Source organism: Pleurodeles waltl, chromosome 6, assembly GCF_031143425.1.
Source record: "Pleurodeles waltl isolate 20211129_DDA chromosome 6, aPleWal1.hap1.20221129, whole genome shotgun sequence".
NCBI classification, from domain to species: Eukaryota; Metazoa; Chordata; class Amphibia; order Caudata; family Salamandridae; genus Pleurodeles; species Pleurodeles waltl.
The window spans coordinates 299900586-299922060 of NC_090445.1; the positions used below are offsets into that span (position 1 = coordinate 299900586).

At 45.5% G+C, this 21475-nt stretch overlaps 1 protein-coding gene across 1 annotated transcript; it reads right to left on the reverse strand.

Annotated features, from left to right (window-relative positions):
* Positions 1-15839: 15839 nt before the first annotated feature.
* LOC138301535 (olfactory receptor 5I1-like) lies at positions 15840-16784 on the reverse strand. Its single transcript, XM_069242051.1, has one exon. The coding sequence runs from the start codon at positions 16782-16784 to the stop codon at positions 15840-15842; it is 945 nt and encodes a 314-aa protein (XP_069098152.1).
* Between the last annotated feature and the right edge of the window lie 4691 nt (positions 16785-21475).

Below are 21475 nucleotides of genomic sequence, written 5' to 3' on the forward strand. Positions count from 1 at the left end.
TGCTTCTGACACCCTGTTTTTGGATCCTGTGTGTCATTGTTTTAGCTGGTTTTGATACTCTGGGCACTTTGACACTGCTAACCAGTGCAAAAATGCAAGTGTTCTCTGTCTAAATTGTATTGGTGATTGGCTATCCATGATTGGCATTTTTGATGTACTGGTAAGTCCCTAGTAAAGTGCACTAAAGGTGCCTAGGACATGTTAATCAAATGCTACTAAGGGTTCTGCAGCGCCGATTGTTCCTTTCACATGAGTAGCCCTATTAACATGTCTTAGGCCTGCCGCTGCAGTGTCTGTGTGTGCAGTTTTAAACTGCATATTCGACCTGGCAAGTGCACCAACTTGCTAGGCCCAAGCCTTCCCTGTTACTACATGTAAGTCACCCCTAAGGTAGGCCCTAGGTAGCCCCATGGTTAGGGTGCAGTGTATCTAAAAGGTAGAACATGTACTGATGTGTTTTATATGACCTCATGATGAAATACTGCCAAATTCATTTTTCACCATTGCAAGAAATATCCCTCTTGTAGGTTAACAGGGTTACTGCCTTTAAATATCTTTTAAGTGCACTTTCCCATTGGGAGCAGATAGAGTTATGGTGTTTGGGGTCTCTGAACTTACAATTTTAAAAATACATCTTTTGGTACAGTGAGTTGGTTTTAAGATTATCAGGTTGAAAATGCCACTTTTAGAAAGTGGGCATTTTCTTGCCTAACTATTCTCTGCCTGTGGAATCCACGTCAGTGTCAGACTGACAGTTAGGCTGTTTATAAGTTCCCACTAGACAATGACACAAAGGGAGTTGGGGAGTGCCCTGCATATCCTGATGAGTCTCCTGGGCTAGAGTGGGGAGGGATGAGCTGACACTTACACCTGAAAGGGCTGTGTCTGTCCTCAAAATGCAGACTCCAACCCCCTGGAGTGTGTCTGGAGCCAGCCTTTTTGAAATCCGGCTTGTGAAGTTTCTCCAAAGGATTGGACTGAGCTTGCCCCCTGTTCTGAAGTCTCAGGGACATCAAAGACTTCATGTGCCAGTGCGTTGACGCTTCTGCTATGAGCCCCAACTTGCTAACTGGTCTCAAAACCAATCCCTGGGTCCTTAGAAGTGGAAGCTGGTAACTTGTGGGGGGTATTCCATGCACAGTTGTGTGCATGTCAGAAAGATCGACACACAGCCCATCCCATGGCTGAAAATATGACGCAGTGACTGCCTCGCGGCTGGAGAAATGATGGAGTGGCTGTTCTCACCATGGTCTTTCCGCATTGCACTTTGGAAACTTCCATGCACAGATCATGGGCATCAAAGTCTTCAACATCCCCACACGGACCCAAGGCTAAGCACCCAGAATCAACACACGGCCTCCCTTGTGAGAAAAGAATAAACGCACAGCCTCGGGGTGAAGGTGAAGAATCAACGCATGGCCTCACTTGCGAGTAAGGAATCAAGGCATTGCTTGCTTTTCTGACACCATCACTCTTGCAGTTTTATTTTTGACACATACCAGGTACTTTGTGCTAAAACAACACATCCATTGCTTCCTATGGATTAAGACTCTTTTAAAAAAAAAAAAAAAAAACATATCTTTCCTTGTGTATGTTGGCTTTTTGTTGTTTTGATCTGGTTTAATTAGATATATTTTGGCTATTTTTCTAAACTGTAGTGGAGTCCTTTAGTGGTGTTTTCATTGTGTTACTGTGTACAAATTGCATCTGAGATAAGCCTGACTGCTTGTGCCAAGCTACGAAGCGGGTAAGCAAGGGTTATCTGAGCTGTGCATCTACCTTACCCTGTCCAGAGTGAGGTTCCCGATTTGGACAGAGTGCAAACAGACTGCCAAACAAGATCCCATTCCTAACATTGGTGATCAGCGGTGATGATAGGACTTATGTTTGTACTTAACATACAGTGATTGGTGTACACTACTGTTGTATTGCAGACTGTTACACAACCACATACTGTTTCTTCCTTGTTTTCTTTATTTTTCTTGTTTTAGGATTTGTCCTGCCTTCTGAGCTTTGCACCTTTGTTAAACCTTCTCACAATCATGTCTGGTGAGCCATCAGTAGGAGCTGTAAAAGTAGTGTTGAAGCAGGAGAAGCTGGAAACCACTACAATGCCTCAGCTCAAAATGTTCTGCAGGGAGCTTAAATGTCCTATGAAAATCCTCACTAAAAAGGAGGAGCTTCAAAAGGCACAGAGGGCCTGGCTTACGGCAAAGAAGGCTGATGTGCCCACAGAGGAGAGTGGCACTGGGAAGGTGGATGTGCAAATTATTCATGATGTTTTTTTGGATAACTGAGGCCCGTCTGGCTGGAGGGTGCTAAACCTGAAAGCCTTGGGGTGGTCATCCCCCAACTTTTTGCCTGCCTGCCTCCCTCCCTTCATTTCTCTGAGACTGTTTCTGCTGGTTTTAGGACTCTGCGTACTTTACCCTGCTTTCCAGTGCTAAACTGCATATGCTCTCTCCCCTAAACATGGTAACATTGGTTCCTACCCCAATCAGCATATTTAATTTACGTGTAAGTCCCTAGTAAAGTGCACTACATGTGCACAGGTTCTGTAAATTAAATGACATTAGTGGCCCTGCATCACTGATTGTGCCACCTACATAAGTAGTCCTTTAACAGTGTCTCAGGCCTACCATTGCAAGTCTTATGTGTGCATTTCACTGCCACTTCGAGTTTACATTTAAAACTACTTGCTAAACCTTAAACTCCCCTTTTTCTACATATTATTCCTAAGGTAGACCATGGGTAACCCATAAGACAGGGTGCTTTGTTGGTAAAAGTCAGGAAATGTCCTTATGTGTTTTCCACTACTGTGAGACCTGTTCTCATAGACCAGAATTAGAACTGCCCTCATATGCTCTCAAGTGGTAGATTCTGATCTGGAAGGAGTAGCCATGTCTTGTTTGTTATTGCCAGAAAATCCTGCTTACTGCTGAAGTTGGATTTAATAATACTATTTTAAAAATACCACTTTAAGAAAGTGGGCATTTCTCTGCACTTACTGCCATCTGTGCCTTATAGCCTGTCTTCAATCCACGACTGGTCATGAGAGTCACATCTTCAAGTCTGATGTAGGCAGCAAACCTTTGCTGTGTGATGTATAGCATCAGATGCCCTGGCTCATGGTGACAGAGATACCCTTCTCCACAAATGCTGACCCATACATTACCCTATTCAGTCACAGAAATCACAAACTGGCACATCCTTACATTCAAGTGAAGTACTGATGGATGAAATCTACCTGCATGTCTCCACCTTCATCACTGTCATCTTCATATGGCATGTCAAGAATCTCACCCAGTGTCACTGCCAGCCCCCTCTCATCAGGGATGTATGAGATGTTTCTCCTCAGGGCAAGGTTGTAGAACATGCATCAGGCCACAATGATCTTACATACTTTTCTAGGTGAGTAGAAGAGGGCTCTACCTGTCTTGTCTAAGCACCTGAATCTTGTTTTTAGGATCACAAAAGCCCACTCCACAACTCACTATGGGGGTTATTACAACTTTGGAGGAGGTGTTAATCAGTCCCAAAAGTGACGGTAAAGTGACGGATATACCACCAGCCGTATTACGAGTTCCATAGGATATAATGGACTCGTAATACGGCTGGTGGTATATCCGTCACTTTACCGTCACTTATGGGACGGATTAACACCTCCTCCAAAGTTGTAATAAACCCCTATGTCCTTCCATGGGCCTTGTTGCAGTGGGTTTCTTACTAGTGTCAACAACCAGGTACAGTTTGGGTATGCAGAGTCCCCTGTAAGTGAATGCGACATGTGTGCAACTATGAGTCCAGAACATTGTCTCATTATCAGCAGACATACCATACAAACATAACATATGTTACTTACCACCAAGCCTGGCCCTCTTGGGCACAGTTGTGTCATCAGCTGAGGAATATTGCTGTTCCGCATGATGAAGGCATCATGAACTGAACCCAGATAGCAGACACAGACTTAAGAAATGTAGCGGTCTGCCAAACAAACTGCTTGGACATTGATGGAATGGAAGTTTGTCCGGTCCTGATAAACCTGTGCATTGCCATGTGGTGGATCCAAAGCTACATGTGTACCGTCAGTGGATCCCATAACATGTGGGGTGTGTGCCAAAGCATTGAACTCTGCCTTCACATGGGCAAAATCCTCATGTTGAGGAAAACTGATTTAGCTGTCCGGGTGTTTCAACCCTGCTGAGAGAACATCCTTCAGACCAGATTGAACATAGGGTAGGACATTCCAGCAATTACGGCCAATGTATTTTAGAAGGACCCTCTGGCCAGGAAGTGCAACACTGACATGACTTGTGCAATTGGTGGTATGTTATTTGGAAGATTGATTGCTGGCATCAGATCTGGACAGAGATCCAGGCGGTGGATCTGAGTCACATATCTGTTCTCTATGGCCTGCAAGTCTGCTAGTGGACAATATACAGGAGGTTGTCTGATCCTTCTCCTCACAGGGTAGCTATGTGGGACAAAAGGAAAATATGTTTGTCACTTACTGTGTCCCTTTTAAATTACTTAACACATGTAAAATATGAATCGTGACATGTCATGTGAGGCATTGAAAACATGATACACTGCATACCCCAAGGCAAGGGGGTAACGTCATACAGATGTGCGGTATACAGACAGCACATCTGTACGATGTTCCCCCCTTGCCTTTCAATATATTATGTGCAAGTCATGTATTTTGACTGCAACATTATGTCCAACTAACTTCCAAGTCAGCTTCTGATCAATGCCCAAAATCATAGATTGCACGTAGGTGAGAGGGTGGTGACTGTGCCCTCAAATATGTTGTAATATGTGCTGGACAACATAACAAAATGATCACTGAGAAGATTGACACACGTGACAGGACAGGGCAGGCACCCAAGATTCAGCCGGACAACATTAACACAATTGTGACACATCTAAAATTACCATCTAATAGTAATGTATGCCTCTAATTTGGAAGCTGCCTGACCTACTCCACTGGACATTATGAACCACCCACAAACACCGGCAGAAGTCGTCATGGTGGTAGGCGGATGCTACCGCGACGGACACTGCCAATGGATAACATTGCTGCCAGTGGCGGTCTTGGGCCAATGGCACTGTCCACCAGTGGTAACAGTCATGTACATACCGGACATGACCATCATCTTCTGCTGAATCTCTCAATCAGCTCTGACGCTGCTGCCAGCAAGACCTCTATGACCTGAGCTGCTGTGGACTGCCTCTGGGAGCAATCAAGCCACATCCTACAGGTGATAGGGCCCCTGCCTTGTCACCAGAAGAGCTGGAGAAGCTGGTGGAGGAGGAGCAGCTAAAAGCACCATGTGCACACTTTTCTCTGTACCTCTAATTATCTTAGCTTTAGGTAGAGTAGGCTCAGGCCCAGTCTGTCAGATTGTGTCCTCAATACATTGCCAGATGATATAGAAAATGTATGGTTGCATGCGATTGCATGACAGCAGGAGGGGTGACTGCCTGTTGTATATGTGGGTTGCTCACTATTTGAGCTTTTTCTGTGTTTGCACATTGATCTCTGGACACATCTAGCCTTGTCAGACTGTTGCCTTGAAGCTAGGTGATGACTCACAATGCCCCTCAGCTCTGCACAGAGACACCCATTGGTAATTGGCAGTGGGCTACATAATGTTCTATGATGCATGTGAATAATTGGACATGGTGTACTATGTAGGACTGTCTGCAGAGAACCGGCCTTGTCAATTGTTAATCACTGCAAAATTTGAAATCTGGGCTGATATTGTTTCCCTTTTGAACTGCAAGTGTTACACTGTACCCACACCCCGTTTGCCTGGACAGCATGTGATGGTGCCAAATCAGGCCTAAATGGAAATATCAGTTTCTTGAGTGCATGTCCACTGGTTACTATGGAAATTGCATTGCGCGCATGATGGTGATCTGAGACTGGTGTGCTCATATCAACTCTGAAAATGTGTGTCACATAGCCTGACAGGTCCCTTGATCTCACAGCCCTCTTTCATCCTGCTCTGATGTGTCCTGTGCAGGCTAATTGCATTTTGGATATGGCACAATTGCAAACAGTATGTTGTTCACTGATGTGGCATGATATTGGACTCAGTGGTTTGGCCGTGATGCAGGACATGTACATTGCATGGCCAGGTTTATCTTACAGTGCAATGGGTTTTGTGTACACACTTGTGCGAAAGTGTGTATATCAATGTTGACCCCACCCCCTGACTTAGCAGGTGCCTGCATCTGTATCTGCGCATATCCACACATGGACAGGCTTGCCTCTTTGTGTGCTCTACATGTCACTCCATTCAATGTGGTCCAGGCACATTGGGTCTGTCTATACACTGGTTGTGACCTAGAGGGACTGTATGCAGTGGGTGACAGTTAAAGAAAGGGAATGTTTGCATGCATTGTCAGCTGTGTGGTGTACCTGCCACTTGCCAGATTGTGTGATGTGTCCCATTGTTTTCCAGGTCCATGTCATGTGCTAAGCTCATGTCCCACAAAAGACACTGTTTTGCTACCCTGTCACTGTAGGGCCTTGCCTCGGTCTGTGTAGGGCATCCTATTTGGGAGTGTTTGCAGTCATGTCCCTATGCTCAAAGACTGCTATGTGCCACAGGTGGACAGGATGGTCAAGACAGGATGTTATTAGCTAGGTACACTAACATGTATGTGAGTCAACCATTTTGTGTAGGACATGTGGATATAAGATCTTGTCTTGTTTTCTGCATCCATGCAGTTCTACACCCATCAGAAGAAAGGAATCTTGTGAGCCATCACTAAGAAGGTGCAGATCCTGGGGGTCCACAGCCAATGGAGCACCCACTGTCGGAAGAGGTGGGAGGAACCGAGATGCTGGGCCCAGACCACAGAGGACCAGCTGGAGCTGTCCTCCCAACGAGGACTGGGTGTCTGTCAGACCATAACCCCTCTTATGGCCTGCATTTTGGGGGTGGCCTACCCAGCATTGAATGGGTGTTTGAGGGCAGCAGAGCAGCTACAACAAGGTTGGTGAGTACAATGCAAACATATTATTGACCCTTTATCAGGTGATTGAGTGAGAGACAGAATGTTTCCCCTTACAATATGGGACGTATCATATGTTACAGATCATCTGTTAACATATTGATATAGGACGGCCATGTGCTCCCAACTGATATGCTCTTTCTTTTGGGTCTGGGACTGATCTGTGGGGACCCCCTCAGTCCAATTGCACAGCAGGGAGAACATATGACTGTATTTTGTGTTCAATTATTCATCTTCAACTACCCTGGTTGGTACTGGTTTCCACCAACAGATCACTCCTCACAAATGTCACAGTACAAAGGTAGGCGGTAGCTCACAGTCCTCTGCCACGTATCTGGGGATATGTCTTGGTAGAAATCTTTAAGCCTGAGGCAAGCTTTCACCATTGTATGTTGGGTGCTGATGTCTCTCAGCAGTCTGTGATTCGTGAGTGTTCATCATACATGTGACATGATTAACATGGCAAAATATGGACAGCTGGAGCAAGGTATTTTCCCTTGGTAAGTGCGGAATGTGCTTAGTCATGGATGATGTCTCATAGGTATAGACAACAAACCTTTTGAAAACCTGTGTCCAAGTGATCCATTTCCACTAGGACACATATGTATGCATTAGATGTAAGCACATGCTAGCCATGCAGATGGCATGGTGTCTGAAATCTCTCACATGCATGTCCATGAGGTCCTGTTGTCAGTGTGACACTTCTGCAATGGTTGTGAATTCACTGTGATCCACCAGACAGGGCTGTGCCGTCATCATATGTTGTCAGACAGATACATTCATGCCTCATGGTGTGTACTTTGACATGTGCAACTGCATTAGCTATGATGGACATGACAGGTAGGGCCAGGGTGTTGATCCACTTCATGTTCTATAGTTACCTTGATGGGGTATGTTGTTGTAGTTGCAAAACACCTGTTTGTTGTTTCGAAAATGTTCCCTGACCGGTGTGATGCATCATGGAATAACTTGCTGTGATGTTTCCATGACTCATGTTTGAGGTCAGGGATTCTTCCACAGGCAGATGCCATGCTTGTCATGTCTGATATGTGGGTAGTGATGTTGGTTCTTATTGTACAGCGATTTGGTGTCCTCCTGTTAGTAATTGCAAGGTCTGTCTCCTTCTTTCCAGCAGGGTGCAGTTGTCAACTACAAACACACTCAGACGTTAACATGGAAATGGGTTTGAGGCATCAGTGGGGGCAATCCTTGGCCTTACAAGGTCATTCTTGTGTGTGATCTGAAAACATTTCTCTATTATGTTTAAGACCTGACTTCACTGTTATCCCTTGCAACACGACCTGCGGGGCATGTCTGTGTGGCCTTGTTACTACCACCTTGACTCAATTAGGGCAGGTGTTACTTGTAGAGATGTAATTTGTTGGGATGTGTCCATAGTGACATAAACATTTCCATGTCACCTAATTGAGGAATAGCCTGTTGCTAACCAGTGTTTTCTGCCCTTCCCTAGAACCATCTGTTTTTGTAGATACATGACATCAATGCAAGGTAGATGTATCCATAGGCTTGTGTGTGTCTGTGTAATAGGTAGGGTATCTTACAATGGTGTCAATTGTTGGCTACTGATTCACTGTGTTGTGCAGCATGTGGCACAGGTTTAGGGTGGAGTTTTCACCTAGTTGAGGTATAGGTAGTGTGGTAACTAGACTTCATTCCTGCTATTGTAGTTATCTGTGACCAAGATATGCTTGTGTTACCTTTGTAATTCCAGATGGCATGCATAGTTTTGTGTTGCACATGATGGTACCATTTTGCTGTGACTTCATGCAGGGGGCCACTTGACATGAAGGTATGTTTTGATTCTCAGAGTTGTGACTGATGAGTTATCATATACATATTATGACCCTACTTCACTTTCCTTTGGCAGCATCAGCACTGGCAGGTAAAGGAGACAGGGCCAAGCGAAGTGGGGAAGCATGTGGCCACAGGACATCAGGTCATGACCTCACTGACACATGAGGGACCCAATGGCCTGGAGGGCGAGGGGAGTGTCTCTGGGTAGACCAGATCTGCTTCAACATCCTCCGATTCCTCCTCCAATGGCCACTACCTAGTGGTGGCGGACTCATTGGGGACCCCCAATACCATCTTTGTCTGCCATTCCCATTCTATCATCACCCTCCCTATTGCTCCCCACCGAGTTGGCTGTGCCCGCTCACCCAAGGGGGTATCTCCTTTGCCGCTGACACCTCTTACCCACCCACTGTTCGCCCTGCTGCCCTCAGTGAGGAGGCCATTGACCTTCTGAAAACCATCTCTGTGAGTCAGTCTGTAATCGTAAATGGCATCCAGGGACTTGTGACATAACTCGAGGAGAGGAACGCATTCCTGAAGGGTATCCACCATGCAATGGCTGGTCTAGAGAATCTTTTCAGGCCTACCTATTGACACCACATCAACAGTCACTGAGACAGCCACAAGCACCATCCCAACAGACCCGCAGACATCTACCCCAAACACCACACCCACAGACACGACAACCACTGACACATCTACATGCAGCACATACACCATACCTGCAGTCACCTCCCAACAGACACCCACCCACCACATCAACCCCCAGCACCTCCACTCCCCCTCACCCCAAGACATCTAAACACCCTCACTCTCCCACCCAACAGACACCCACCACACAGAAGCACAACTCTCTCAAACACATACCCAAGACATCCAAACCTGCACGTCAGATAACCACTCCCTTAACCTCCAAATCCCCACACCCTTCTGATTTCCATCCCTGTGTGTCTAAAAAGCTTTTTCTTTGTGGCCCTAACCTTTACCCTGTTCGTCCTCCCGCCCGTGACACCCCCAAAAGGACTGTTACCCCCCCAAAGGCCATTCCTTCCCCCTCCATGACTTCCCCTGCACCCTCCAAGCACCCATTCCTGTCCCCCACCAAAAGAAGCCAACCCTTCCCAAGAAGGTTCCCCTTCCCAAGCCCAAAACCAACCCCCCCTTGCCTCCTCCAGATATAACCTAAGCTACCTACTTTCCCCCTTGATGCCCCTACCTGTGGAGGTTACCTGGCAGGCAGGAGTTGAGTTTGGGCACAATGTTACGCCTTTTGGGCTAAAGACTTTGGACTGGCATATGACCTTATGATGTTTTTTACCCCTTATTTATTTATAAATCCAACCAGTTGTTGTTTTATTGGATACAACTCTGTCCTGCATTTCTTTCCCTAGGTTTCTGTTGTTCCTGACTGACATTGGTTGTGCACCTGCAGTTGTGTGTGTTTGTGCAGTCTGCTGCTCCATGTGGTGTTTTTTGCAGTATGTGAGTTTGTGTGTAGTGCTATTGTCCCCCAAGGTTAGGGTGTGTTTTGTGTGATGGGTGTTTGTATGTGGCTGAAATTTTGGTAACATGGCATTGTGTTATGTTTGTGGTGGTCTGTGTTTCTTTTTGTGATGTGTGATGTGAGCATGTATGGTGTAGGACTTGTCCCCCTGATATGGGTATTTCCTGCATGTGGTGTGTGTATCTGAGTTTTGTCAGTGCAGACATGGAGTGGGTAGAGTTGTGGTACCTTGTGTGTGTGCGCATGTGTCTATTTAGATGTGTTTCCCTCTGAGCTGGTTGGTGTAGAGATATGCCCCATAGAGTCTGAGTTGTGTGTGCTTTGTTGTCTTGTTCTTCACCCATTATGTGACTGAGCATGACAATTGATGTTTGTATTGCTTGTCCCTGGGATCCAATTATGGCCAATTCCTATGTACATGTTTTTGGGGCCTAATTCAACATGAAATGTGTCCCAGTGCAGCTTCCTTCGATGTATGGTCCTGCTGCTCCTATCACAGCTGTGAAGGTCTTGCTGTGGTGGTGTGCTGTGTGTCATTTGCCTATGTGTCTTTGTGTGTATTGTCATTGTGTTTCCATTGTGCAACGTGTGTGTTTAATCTATGTCGGTTGCAGGGTTGTTTGATGGTGGTGTGTGTTCCATGGCACATGGATGTATATGAGTATTGTATATGTGGGCAGTCCTTGGCCAGTGCAGGGTGTGAGTGTGTGTCTTATATTTGTATGTGTGCTGTGTATGTGTATCTTGTGTGGCCTTCATTGTCCCTGACCTGTGCTATGTTCTGTTCTGTGTATTGTCGTGCAGTGTGTGTCTTTGCTGGCTGAAGTGTGCGTATTGTGAATATGTGAATGTGCTTGCTGCAGTATGTGAGTGTGTGTTTCTAGAACAGGGGTATTCAAGTGATCCCAGTGGGGTGCCAGGCTCTGGCCAAAAGAAGCTTTAGGCTGATTACAGGGGTTTGTTTTAAGCTGAAAGAACATGCAGCAGTAAACCGCTCTATAATGGGTCATCAACAATTGTTTTGTCATTTATATTCAAGGTGGGAGTATGTGTCAAAAGGGAATGGACTTCAATTACTCTGCAAAACCCCGGCCCCCACCCCACTTCTAATTCTCACACTGTGGAAACATTTACATGTTAGTCAGGCCTGCCTGACCAGGATTGTATATTTGGCATTATATAAATGATTGTCATTTTATGTATAGTAATGGAACTTAACTGCAATCTTTCAATATGTCTAGACATATTTAAATATTTCCAATTTGACAGAGTAATTGTGATAATTTTGGAGAAGATCCCAGTGATTTATTTTTCCTAATGGGGGGATGCAACGTCAAAAAAGTACATTGTCCACTGGTCTAGAATGATAGGTGTAGCTGCTGCCTGTCACCGCCCCACCCTGTAGTGAATCCTAGTTTGTTTTAACGGGATAACAGGAGTTAGCTTAGCCGTAGGCTTGTAGACTCGTGCCCCCGTCACCTAGTGACTTTTAACCTACTTAGCTTGCTCTGTCTTAGTCCATTTAATTATTTATTTCCTTTAAGATGGCGGCCCTGTTTATAGTTAGGCCATTTGTTATGAGTTTTATTATCAGTGTCACTGCGACAAGGCTTCAAGATCAAGCACGAAAGACAAACAAACAGTAGGTGTTCACACTTAGGGATTTTCCCTCTATATACTTTCGAGGGATTGTTGATATTAATTGCCGTCCCAAGCATGCCTGTTATCTATTGTTTTGAATTACACCTACGTCAGGGGACCTTGTAGATCTGTATGAATACATCACACTTTAGACAGATAATCAGAGGGATTCCGACCAGAGGGCATCGCCACCATCGCTGATACCGATGCTGCAGTCATCTTGACGCTGACCCAGTCTTCGTGTCCCTGCGGAGACTGAGATAGAGAACTCATTCCAAGGTAACAAGGGTTTGGGGCTCCTCTCATGGACACAGCTTTGGCAGATTAGGTTTAACGAACCCAGCTCTCATTTTATGTAGGAGGTTAGACATATTCTCCTTAGGGTATTAGGGCTTATTCCATCTTATACATATATATATATATATTTCTTTCATATATTGCACAATGGTGGGGGTCTTTATAACAATGACTCTCTTCTTCACAATACTGTTGCTTGGTATATTCATTATCCTAATCATTGCAGTTCATGCAACTTATCGCAAATTGCAGTTATGTTGGATAAAAACTATTATAGCTTCACTGCATCTGTGTTATTGCCTTTGTTTGTATGAGACATGATAAATCTCTGAGAAAAGGGTAATTTCCGTTTAACCACGACAACCCTGAGAAATCTTACTTTTGAGTCCATGCGTAAGCGACTGCTACAAATCACCTTTTACTATTGTGTTTCTGGTGAGGTACTGCTCGTAAGCCGGTAAGGTTTGGACAACAGTTACAACTAAGTTGTTGTAAAAGACTTAGGTGGTCATTATGACCCTGGCGGTATTATAACCGCAGGGCCAAAACGACGGGAGCACCGCCAACAGGCTGGCGGTGCCTCCCGGCGTATTTTGACCGCAGCAGTAGCGCCGTGGTCGCACCGCCGGGGCCGGCGGTTTACCGCCACAATGGCCCCGCCGGATGTTATCCGCCAGGGCAGCGCTGCTTGAAGCGCTGCCCTGGGGATTACGACCCCCCTACCGCCAGCCTGTTTCTGGCGGTTTGCACCGCCAGGAAGAGGCTGGCGGTAAGGGGTGTCCTAGGGCCCCTGGGGGCCCCTGCACTGCCCATGCTACTGGCATGGGCAGTGCAGGGGCCCCCTAACAGGGCCCCCGCCAGCTTTTCACTGTCTGCATAGCAGACAGTGAAAAGCGCGACGGGTGCAACTGCACCCGTCGCACGGCCGCAACACCGCCGGCTCCATTAGTGCCAGCTCCTCTGTTGCGGCCTCATTCCCGCTGGGCTGGCGGGCGCAAACTTGGTTTGCGGCCGCCGGCCCAGCGGGAATGTCATAATGGGGGCCGCGTCAGTGCGGCCGCATTGGCGGCCCTCATGGCGGTTACCGCCTGGCGGGCTGTGGTAGCCGCCCGCCAAGGTCGTAATGATCCCCTTAGTCACCTACAAACGAAAGTACTGTCATCCTGAGACCAGCAGTCTTGCTCAGAGCAAGAGTCCAAACTACGACAACCCTATGATGTGCTTGCCAGTGCAGAATGCAGTTTTTGAAGGCTTAATGTTACAGGTAGGTATGTGTGTACTTACGGCTGGTGTCGTTCATGTGCGTTGATTGCGTTGTCTTTTGTCGAGGAGGAGAAGCGGCATGACTTTGAGGAATGGCTCAACTGTAGTTCCGGATGTGTATGGCTGTCTACAGGTGAGTGTCTCCTTTTAAATTGTTAACTTCCACCTCCTGATACGTGTTGGTTTGACCGCTGCAGTCACAGTGGTTGTGTGCAACCTCCTAATAGGTCCAGTCAGAAACATGGTATCTGCTGGCCTGTTTGTGACTCAGACAGACCGCAGCTGTCTGTCCTGCCTGGCGGTGGTGGCAGACCTCTGTCAGTCTTCTGTTTGCTCCACCGCCAGACTTATAATATGGTGGTCTGCTCGGCCAGCTCGTTGCTAGTCGGACCGCCACCACCAACATGGCAGTCCTCGGACGGCCAAACTCGTAAACAGCCCCAAAAGCCTTAAGTGATTAAATAGGTGCTAGCTCCTTCTCATAATTTGTGTTTTTTCCTCTTCTCATGCAGCAAATCCATATATGCCCACTATATTTGCGGGCTTCTCCATATGTGATTGCCATGCCTGCACCTTTAGATGGCATCATTGTTGCACTCCCAGCTGTGGGCACACTGTCAGGCTTTGTATCTGTGTTTTTAAGGGGTTGCCATTTCTGAGAAAGAAATCAGTTAGGTGTCTAGTGCTTACCTATGGCGAGTGTGCACTGTGTGTGCTACTTCTCGGAGCTCGATCTGTGACCTCAGACTCTTCATTTGAAGGGCCACTTTCTGATGAGAAGTACAGGTGTCACAGAGCCCTAGGTACAGTCATGCTTCAGCATAGAACATAGTGCATGGACAAAGAAAGCCTGCCAAGCACTGGTGTTTTAGGTCACTGACATTATTAAAGACCTTCTGAAAAGAACAATGGTATGGAATCATATGAATGGGTCTGGTGATATGCCCTTGTAAGATGTTACATAGACTTTTTCCCCTCATAAGCTTGCAGTAGCTTTCACGAAAACTAAGATCATGATTACCCCTCATTCGTGAAGTGTTCCGTGTGTGGGTTTTCACATTAAATTCAGAACTCCTGACCCTCTTTCAAATTGGTTAGGGAAAACAAAGTGTGCTGGCCACACACAGATCTTCTGGGGGGAGTAGGGGGCAGTCACATGTTTTCCAAATGCTTTTAGTATGCAGTTCTTTTCCTGGCTCTTATATGTATCTGAGACTGGATCCCATTCACCGCCGTTACATAATACTGAATGTATCCCAAGCATTTGTTACTGTATGTCAGTAATTACCTACATGAGTTGGGAAAGTGGTTTCTCATATAATTGCGTCACCCACCTGTCCTTTTGGTCTTTTATTTTATAGAGCATTGCCTATCTGCCTCCTACAAGTGGCTACAGAGCCTTATGATGGTTTAGTTGCAGAGTGTGTGTACTAGCACAGGATATAAGATGTCAGAATCCAATATTATGACTTTTGATATTCTCTCCCGTTGACAACACATGGAGACTCCTGTCAACGTGCAAACATTTTGGTGAAGAGTTACTGTCAGTTTTGTTAAAATTCATAAAAATGTACCAAAGTTATTGTTTTTCAAATACAAACACACAAGTGGGAGTTTGTTATTTTAAAACAAATGAGTTGTTCCTCCTGGGAGTAGGTCATTATTTTTTACCTAATAATGACAGCCAGAAAAAAAGGACACCCCACTGTCAATCCTAATTAGAGGAGATGGTGTATTCGTCTGATGGCGTAAAGTCCATCATGCAATTGAAGGATGCTTCTGTAGACTGCACCAATGGGAGCTTCATTAACAGATAGCTAGAGGTCCTCCCGTCCCTAAATAGGTTTGGTAGGCAGGGCACTCCGTAACGTTTGTGAGAGAGAACCCCATCCACCCAAAATCGAAATCTGCCCCATTATGTATTAAAATGCAGTTCATCATTATGAGGCTGAAGCCAAAAGATCAAATGCAGTTGTTTTATAAAATGAAATAAAATAATGATACCATGAACCTGTCCGCTGAGTCTAGTCTAGGATCGATGGGTAAGGATAGCAAAGGAGATGACAGCAGTTTATCAATTTCAGAACTTGCTTCAGATTATACTGGGCGACTCATAAGAATGAGTGTAGTTGTTCATCCAATATTTATTATTAAAGTTACTAAGACAGGTTGATAGGTTATCTCTTTCAAACAGGTTTCCATGCGTTTCCATAACCATGTTCAGACGTACACATTGAGAGGCCACTCATTACCATTCTACATTGCTATGATATAGTATAACTGCCACTGCAAACTACTTCTTCCATAGACTTATCAATGGATGCAGTGCCCTGTGCATTGCTTCCTTCATCTCCTTATTCCTTAAACTGTAAATGAGTGGATTTAACAGTGGTACAAGGATTATGTAAAATGCAGACACCACTTTATCAAAAGAGAAAGGGTCTGTGCCTGTTGGTCTAACATAGATGAACATCAGTGTTCCGTAGAAGATAGTGACCACCATGAGGTGGGAGCCACATGTGGAGAAGGCCTTCTGGCGACCTGTGATGGTTGGGATTCGCAGGATTGTTATAATGATGAATGTGTAAGACATAAGGATCATGAAAGAACAGAAGAACATACTAATACAACCAATAATCAGAAACATTATTCCGCTGATGGTGGGGTTGGAGCACAATAGTTTCAGAAGAGGAGCAAAATCACAGAAGAAATGGTTAATGCCATTGGGGAAACAGAAGGACAACATGGACATCCAGATAACAGGAATCAAAATAACACAGAAACTGGTGATGTAGGATATGGCAGCCAGCTGTCTGCACACAGTATGGCTCATCAAAGTCCTGTAATGGAGGGGTCTACAAATGGCGAGATATCGATCAAGAGCCATGGCAGAGAGTAGAAAATCCTCGGTCACCCCAAAAGACACAAAAAAATAAAATTGTGCAAGGCACCCAGCAGCAGAGATGGTTTTACGCTTTCTAAGCAAATCAAAGAGCATTTTTGGCACTGTGGTTGAGGTGTAACAGATTTCTACAAATGAGAAGTGGCTGAGGAAGTAGTACATAGGGGTGTACAGTTGTGGGTCAGCCTTTACTGAAAGTATGATGAGGATGTTTGACGCAACGGTCAGCATATAAACATGTAAAAGTACAATGAATAGGGCTAGCTGTACATTTTGGGAACCTGGATATCCCTGGAAAATTAATTCCTTCGCTATGGTGTGATTTCTCTGCTGCATACTGCCACCTGAAAGACAATAATGGTAAATAGACTGCATCAGACTTCAGATTTTAAATGGAATAACGTGTACAAAAATAAGCATTTGCAATGTAATCAATCGGCATTTGCGAGAGTTAGAGTTATTGACACTGTAAATGACAATTGACCTCATTACGACCCTGGTAGTCCGAACACCGCCAAGGTCGTGGTGACTGTCTAACCGCGGCCAGGCAACCGGTGAAGACCAAAACATTATGAGTGTGGCAGTTTGGCCTGTGCCAAACCGCCACATCCCCACTGATACCACCAGGGAGGTTGGACAGCAGGGGCCAGAAATCAGCATCTCCGACACGGCGGTTCACCCAGTGATGCTGGCGATATCACAAGTCCCCTTTCTGCCAGGGATTTTGTGGCGGTAGCACCACCACGAAATCCCTGGCAGAAAGTCTACCGGTGACAGGAATTTGCGTTCCTGTAATGGTAGATGACTCCCCCATCTACCCAAGAGCCCCCCTTGCAACATTCCCACCCCCATTTCCCCAAAAATCTCAATAACCCTCCCCCCTGCTCCCAGTAGTGACCCCCCACACCTCCCTCATACATGTACACACTCCGCACACCTGATCCCTGTACTTACCCCCATACACGCATGCATCCACACACACCTTCAGACATGCACATCCTGACATTCATTCACTCACAACACCCTTACGCTCACACGCACACACACACGCAACACCCCCAAATCCATACACACATGCACACACACACACACAACACCCCCACTCACACACGCACTCACTATATTCACCCCCATTGACACACATACACATTCCATCCCCCACTCCTCCTTTCCTCAAAATGCATACACACACAACCCCAACCCCTGTCTACATGCATGCACACACGCACCCCAACTCAGCATTAACATTCACCTACACACGCATCACCATCATTACATTTACACACAGACACACATGCATGCACAAACACTGCCCGCTCTCCCTCCCATTCATGACACACATACACACACTCACACACATCCATTCACACACCCCGCACACCTCCCCCATCTACCCAAGAGCCCCCCTTGCAACATTCCCACCCCCATTTCCCCAAAAACCTCAATAACCCTCCCCCTGCTCCCAGTAGTGACCCCTCACACCTCCCTCATACATGTACACACTCCGCACACCTGATCCCTGTACTTACCCCCATACACGCATGCATACACACACACCTTCAGACATGCACATCCTGACATTCATTCACTCACAACACCCTTACGCTCACACACACACACACACACAACACCCCCAAATCCATACACACATGCACACACACACAACACCCCCACTCACACACGCACTTACTATATTCACCCCCATTGACACACATACACATTCCATCCCCCACTCCTCCTTTCCTCAAAATGCATACACACACAACCCCCACCCCTGTCTACATGCATGCACACACGCACCCCAACTCAGCATTAACATTCACCTACACACGCATCACCATCATCACATTTACACACAGACACACATGCATGCACAAACACTGCCCGCTCTCCCTCCCATTCATGACACACATACACACACCCACACACATCCATTCACACACCCCACACACCTCCCCTTGCGGAGGACACTTACCTCATCCAACGAGGTGCTCCTCCCTGAGGGGACAGGACCCGGCGCGCCCACTGCCAGCAGCGCCCTACAATCAGGACACCTCCAGGCCGTATTACAGGTCATAATATGGCTGCAGAGTCCTTTTGACAGGGGGGCAGCAGTGGAATTGCCTCTGCGTCTCCGACCACCAGCACGACTACTGGAGAATTTCTGCCCAAATTGTGGCAGAAATCTTTCAGTACTCGTAATATGGTGGTCGGAAGACCACCAGCACTGGTGGTCTTCGGCGCCCGTGGCTTGAGAACTCTTAGGAAAAGACCAGCGAAATCATAATGAGGGCCAATGTTTTTATCTATGTGTGTTGGTGTGGAGCTGATATATGTGGTTTGGAGTGCAAGTATGTAGGTTGAATTGGAATTGGAATTGTGTGGGGTGGAATTGTGTGGTGTGTAGTGTATTTGTGAGGTGGAATTATGTGACATGGTGAATAGATAGGTATGAGAGCTGCACAGAAGCAGGCGCCATGCTGATACGAGCCGAGGTAAACCACAAAAATACACGCCTTGACAAAGAGGGCAAGAGGAATGGGAGGGGAGTTGAAGAATAGTGTGTGCATAGTAGCGGACGGACACTAATCAAGAGGAATTAATGTGTACTTGGTTGGTACTCTGCTGGGGAGTGATGCATGGTGATTAAGAGCAGCTCTCTGAGTCTTATTGAACACATTTGTGCTGGGGAAAGAACAGTGAAGGTTTACAGGGAAGACTGAAATTAACCAGATGTGGTAATGTTCATGCTATTGCAAAACCAATCACATATATAATAAAATAATATCATAAGTAAGAAACCAGAGGTTATATACAGCTGGTTGAGAAAGGACAGTAAGGTTGGGAATAATAAACTGCTGCTTTTGAACGGCCAGCAACCAGTAATTATTATAAAATAATGGTTGAGTAAGGCCAGAAAGTTTGAAAGGTAATGAACCCAGGACACCAAATCATTTACTTTGCCTTGTTATCAGAGCCAGAGCTGCCAATTATGGAACTGGTGAACCAGGTTCAAGTCTCAGCATCATCTCCACATCCTGTGTTTTTGGGAAAAATACTTATATCCTTGTGCCTACCAGAAATTAACATATAGTTGTGTAATGTAAATTGTGCTTACATAAAGCGCTCCAATATCTCAGGGTTGGGTTTGCACTATATAAAACTCCACCTGCAAATACGTTTTAAGTAAAATGCTGTGTCTGGAAAAGGCTGGATAATCCGTGCACAATCCAAAAATTATCAAATGAATAATACCTCGGAAAGGCCAATGGGGCTTGGGACAGAGCCAATCCCATATAAAAAAAGAATAGCATAAGTGAGAAACAAATTATCATATACTGCCAGCTGAGAAATGCCAGCATGGTTGGGATTGAACACAAGATTTAGAATTACAAACATTGACATTTCTGCACAATTTTCAGTTTCCATTGATGCAATGTGTTGGAAAGTGGATTATAGGAATAGGTAAGATAAGTACCTACACTTAGCAATAAGCCACTAACCCCCACTAGGTCCAGCTCAATCCACAGCAACAAGGCTTAACTTAGGAGACAAAGGGGGGTCATTATGAGTCTGGCGGTCACTAGACCGCCAGACTCGGAACTGGCAGTTAAACCACCAATAATTCAGCGTTCCGAGCGCCACATTACAACCCTGGCGGTTGGGCCGCCAGGGAAATGCCAGCTCCTCCAGAGCACCTGATCACGACCCTCCTCTCTGCCAGCTGTTTCATGGCAATACCACCGCCATGAAAATACTGGAAGAGAATGGGTGCAGTGGGCAATGAAAGTGATACAAGTGGTGCAATGAAAGTGATGGGCGTGACATGGGCATGGTTAAAAGCCCAACAGAAAGACTACAGATTGGAAGCGCTTGCACTCTCGACCGAAAAAAGAAAATAAAAATAAAGGAAATAGCGGAATTAATGGTTACCGTTACTTAGGTCCATGAGACTGAAGATGTATTTAACTGTAGTTGCAGATCTGCATAACTTTATTCTGCTACTGCTATGTTTTCTTGCTCTTCCAACATAGTCTTTTGAATGCGCCAATCTATGAGCCATGGATACACTGCGTCCGAACACCCAAGACACAAAATTTGAAAGCTAGTTTGCTAATCTAAAACTGCTAACATCTGTGTCACGTGTGAAGGTACTTTAATAATTCTGATGAGCTAGCTCAGCTAAACACCCGGGTGTATTGTGATGTGGTTGACACTAAAACGGAGAGTGAAGTAGGGCATATATTTGATTGCTACCTTGGAGCCTGCCTCCATAGCTAATGTACGTGGGATCCCCTTTTTGTTTATTTCTGACTCACAGACCATTTATTTTTGCAGCAAACACTTTGAGACTCGTTCAAATGTGATATCGAGTTTTCTTGACATGCCCAGTTTTTTTACACAGCACAAAAATGAATCCGAAGTCATGGAATTCAAGGCTTTGACGTGCAGCTATCAGACAGAGTTTCACTAAGCTGGTTTAGCAGTAGTACCACCTCTGAATGGATCGAAAACAGGGCGCCAGTTTTCAGTTATCATCGCCCCATTTTCAGAACACGGAAAAGACAGAATTATTGTGAGTTTGCATTCAAAGGAATATGTTTTCTTAGGTTACTATTCTAATGGTATATCTAGGAAACTGAGAGATAATTTGTTTTTACTTTGACACTGCTCCTGACTGTTCTCCCGGGTTTACAGTGTCAGTCATGCCTTAGATTGTCCTTTTAGACATGTTCACTTAGTGCCAACATGGTCACACCTTGTGACTTTGGGGTTGATTTTCCCTTCTGTAGGTAAGTGCAGTGTGTGGCCCCTTCTTTAAAAAAAAGACCTTTCAACATAAAGGAGCTAACTCTTGTGATGGGCTGTACTGTAATCTAGAATTATTTCATAATAAATGAAAACCACATTGGAGAATTCTGAAACAAATATGGGCAAAGGGGTGGATCCAACATAACTATTTGTTTTCGTCCATCATTGACATGAAATGAAAAACCTTTTTTAATATAAAGTATTTTTGGTTTAAA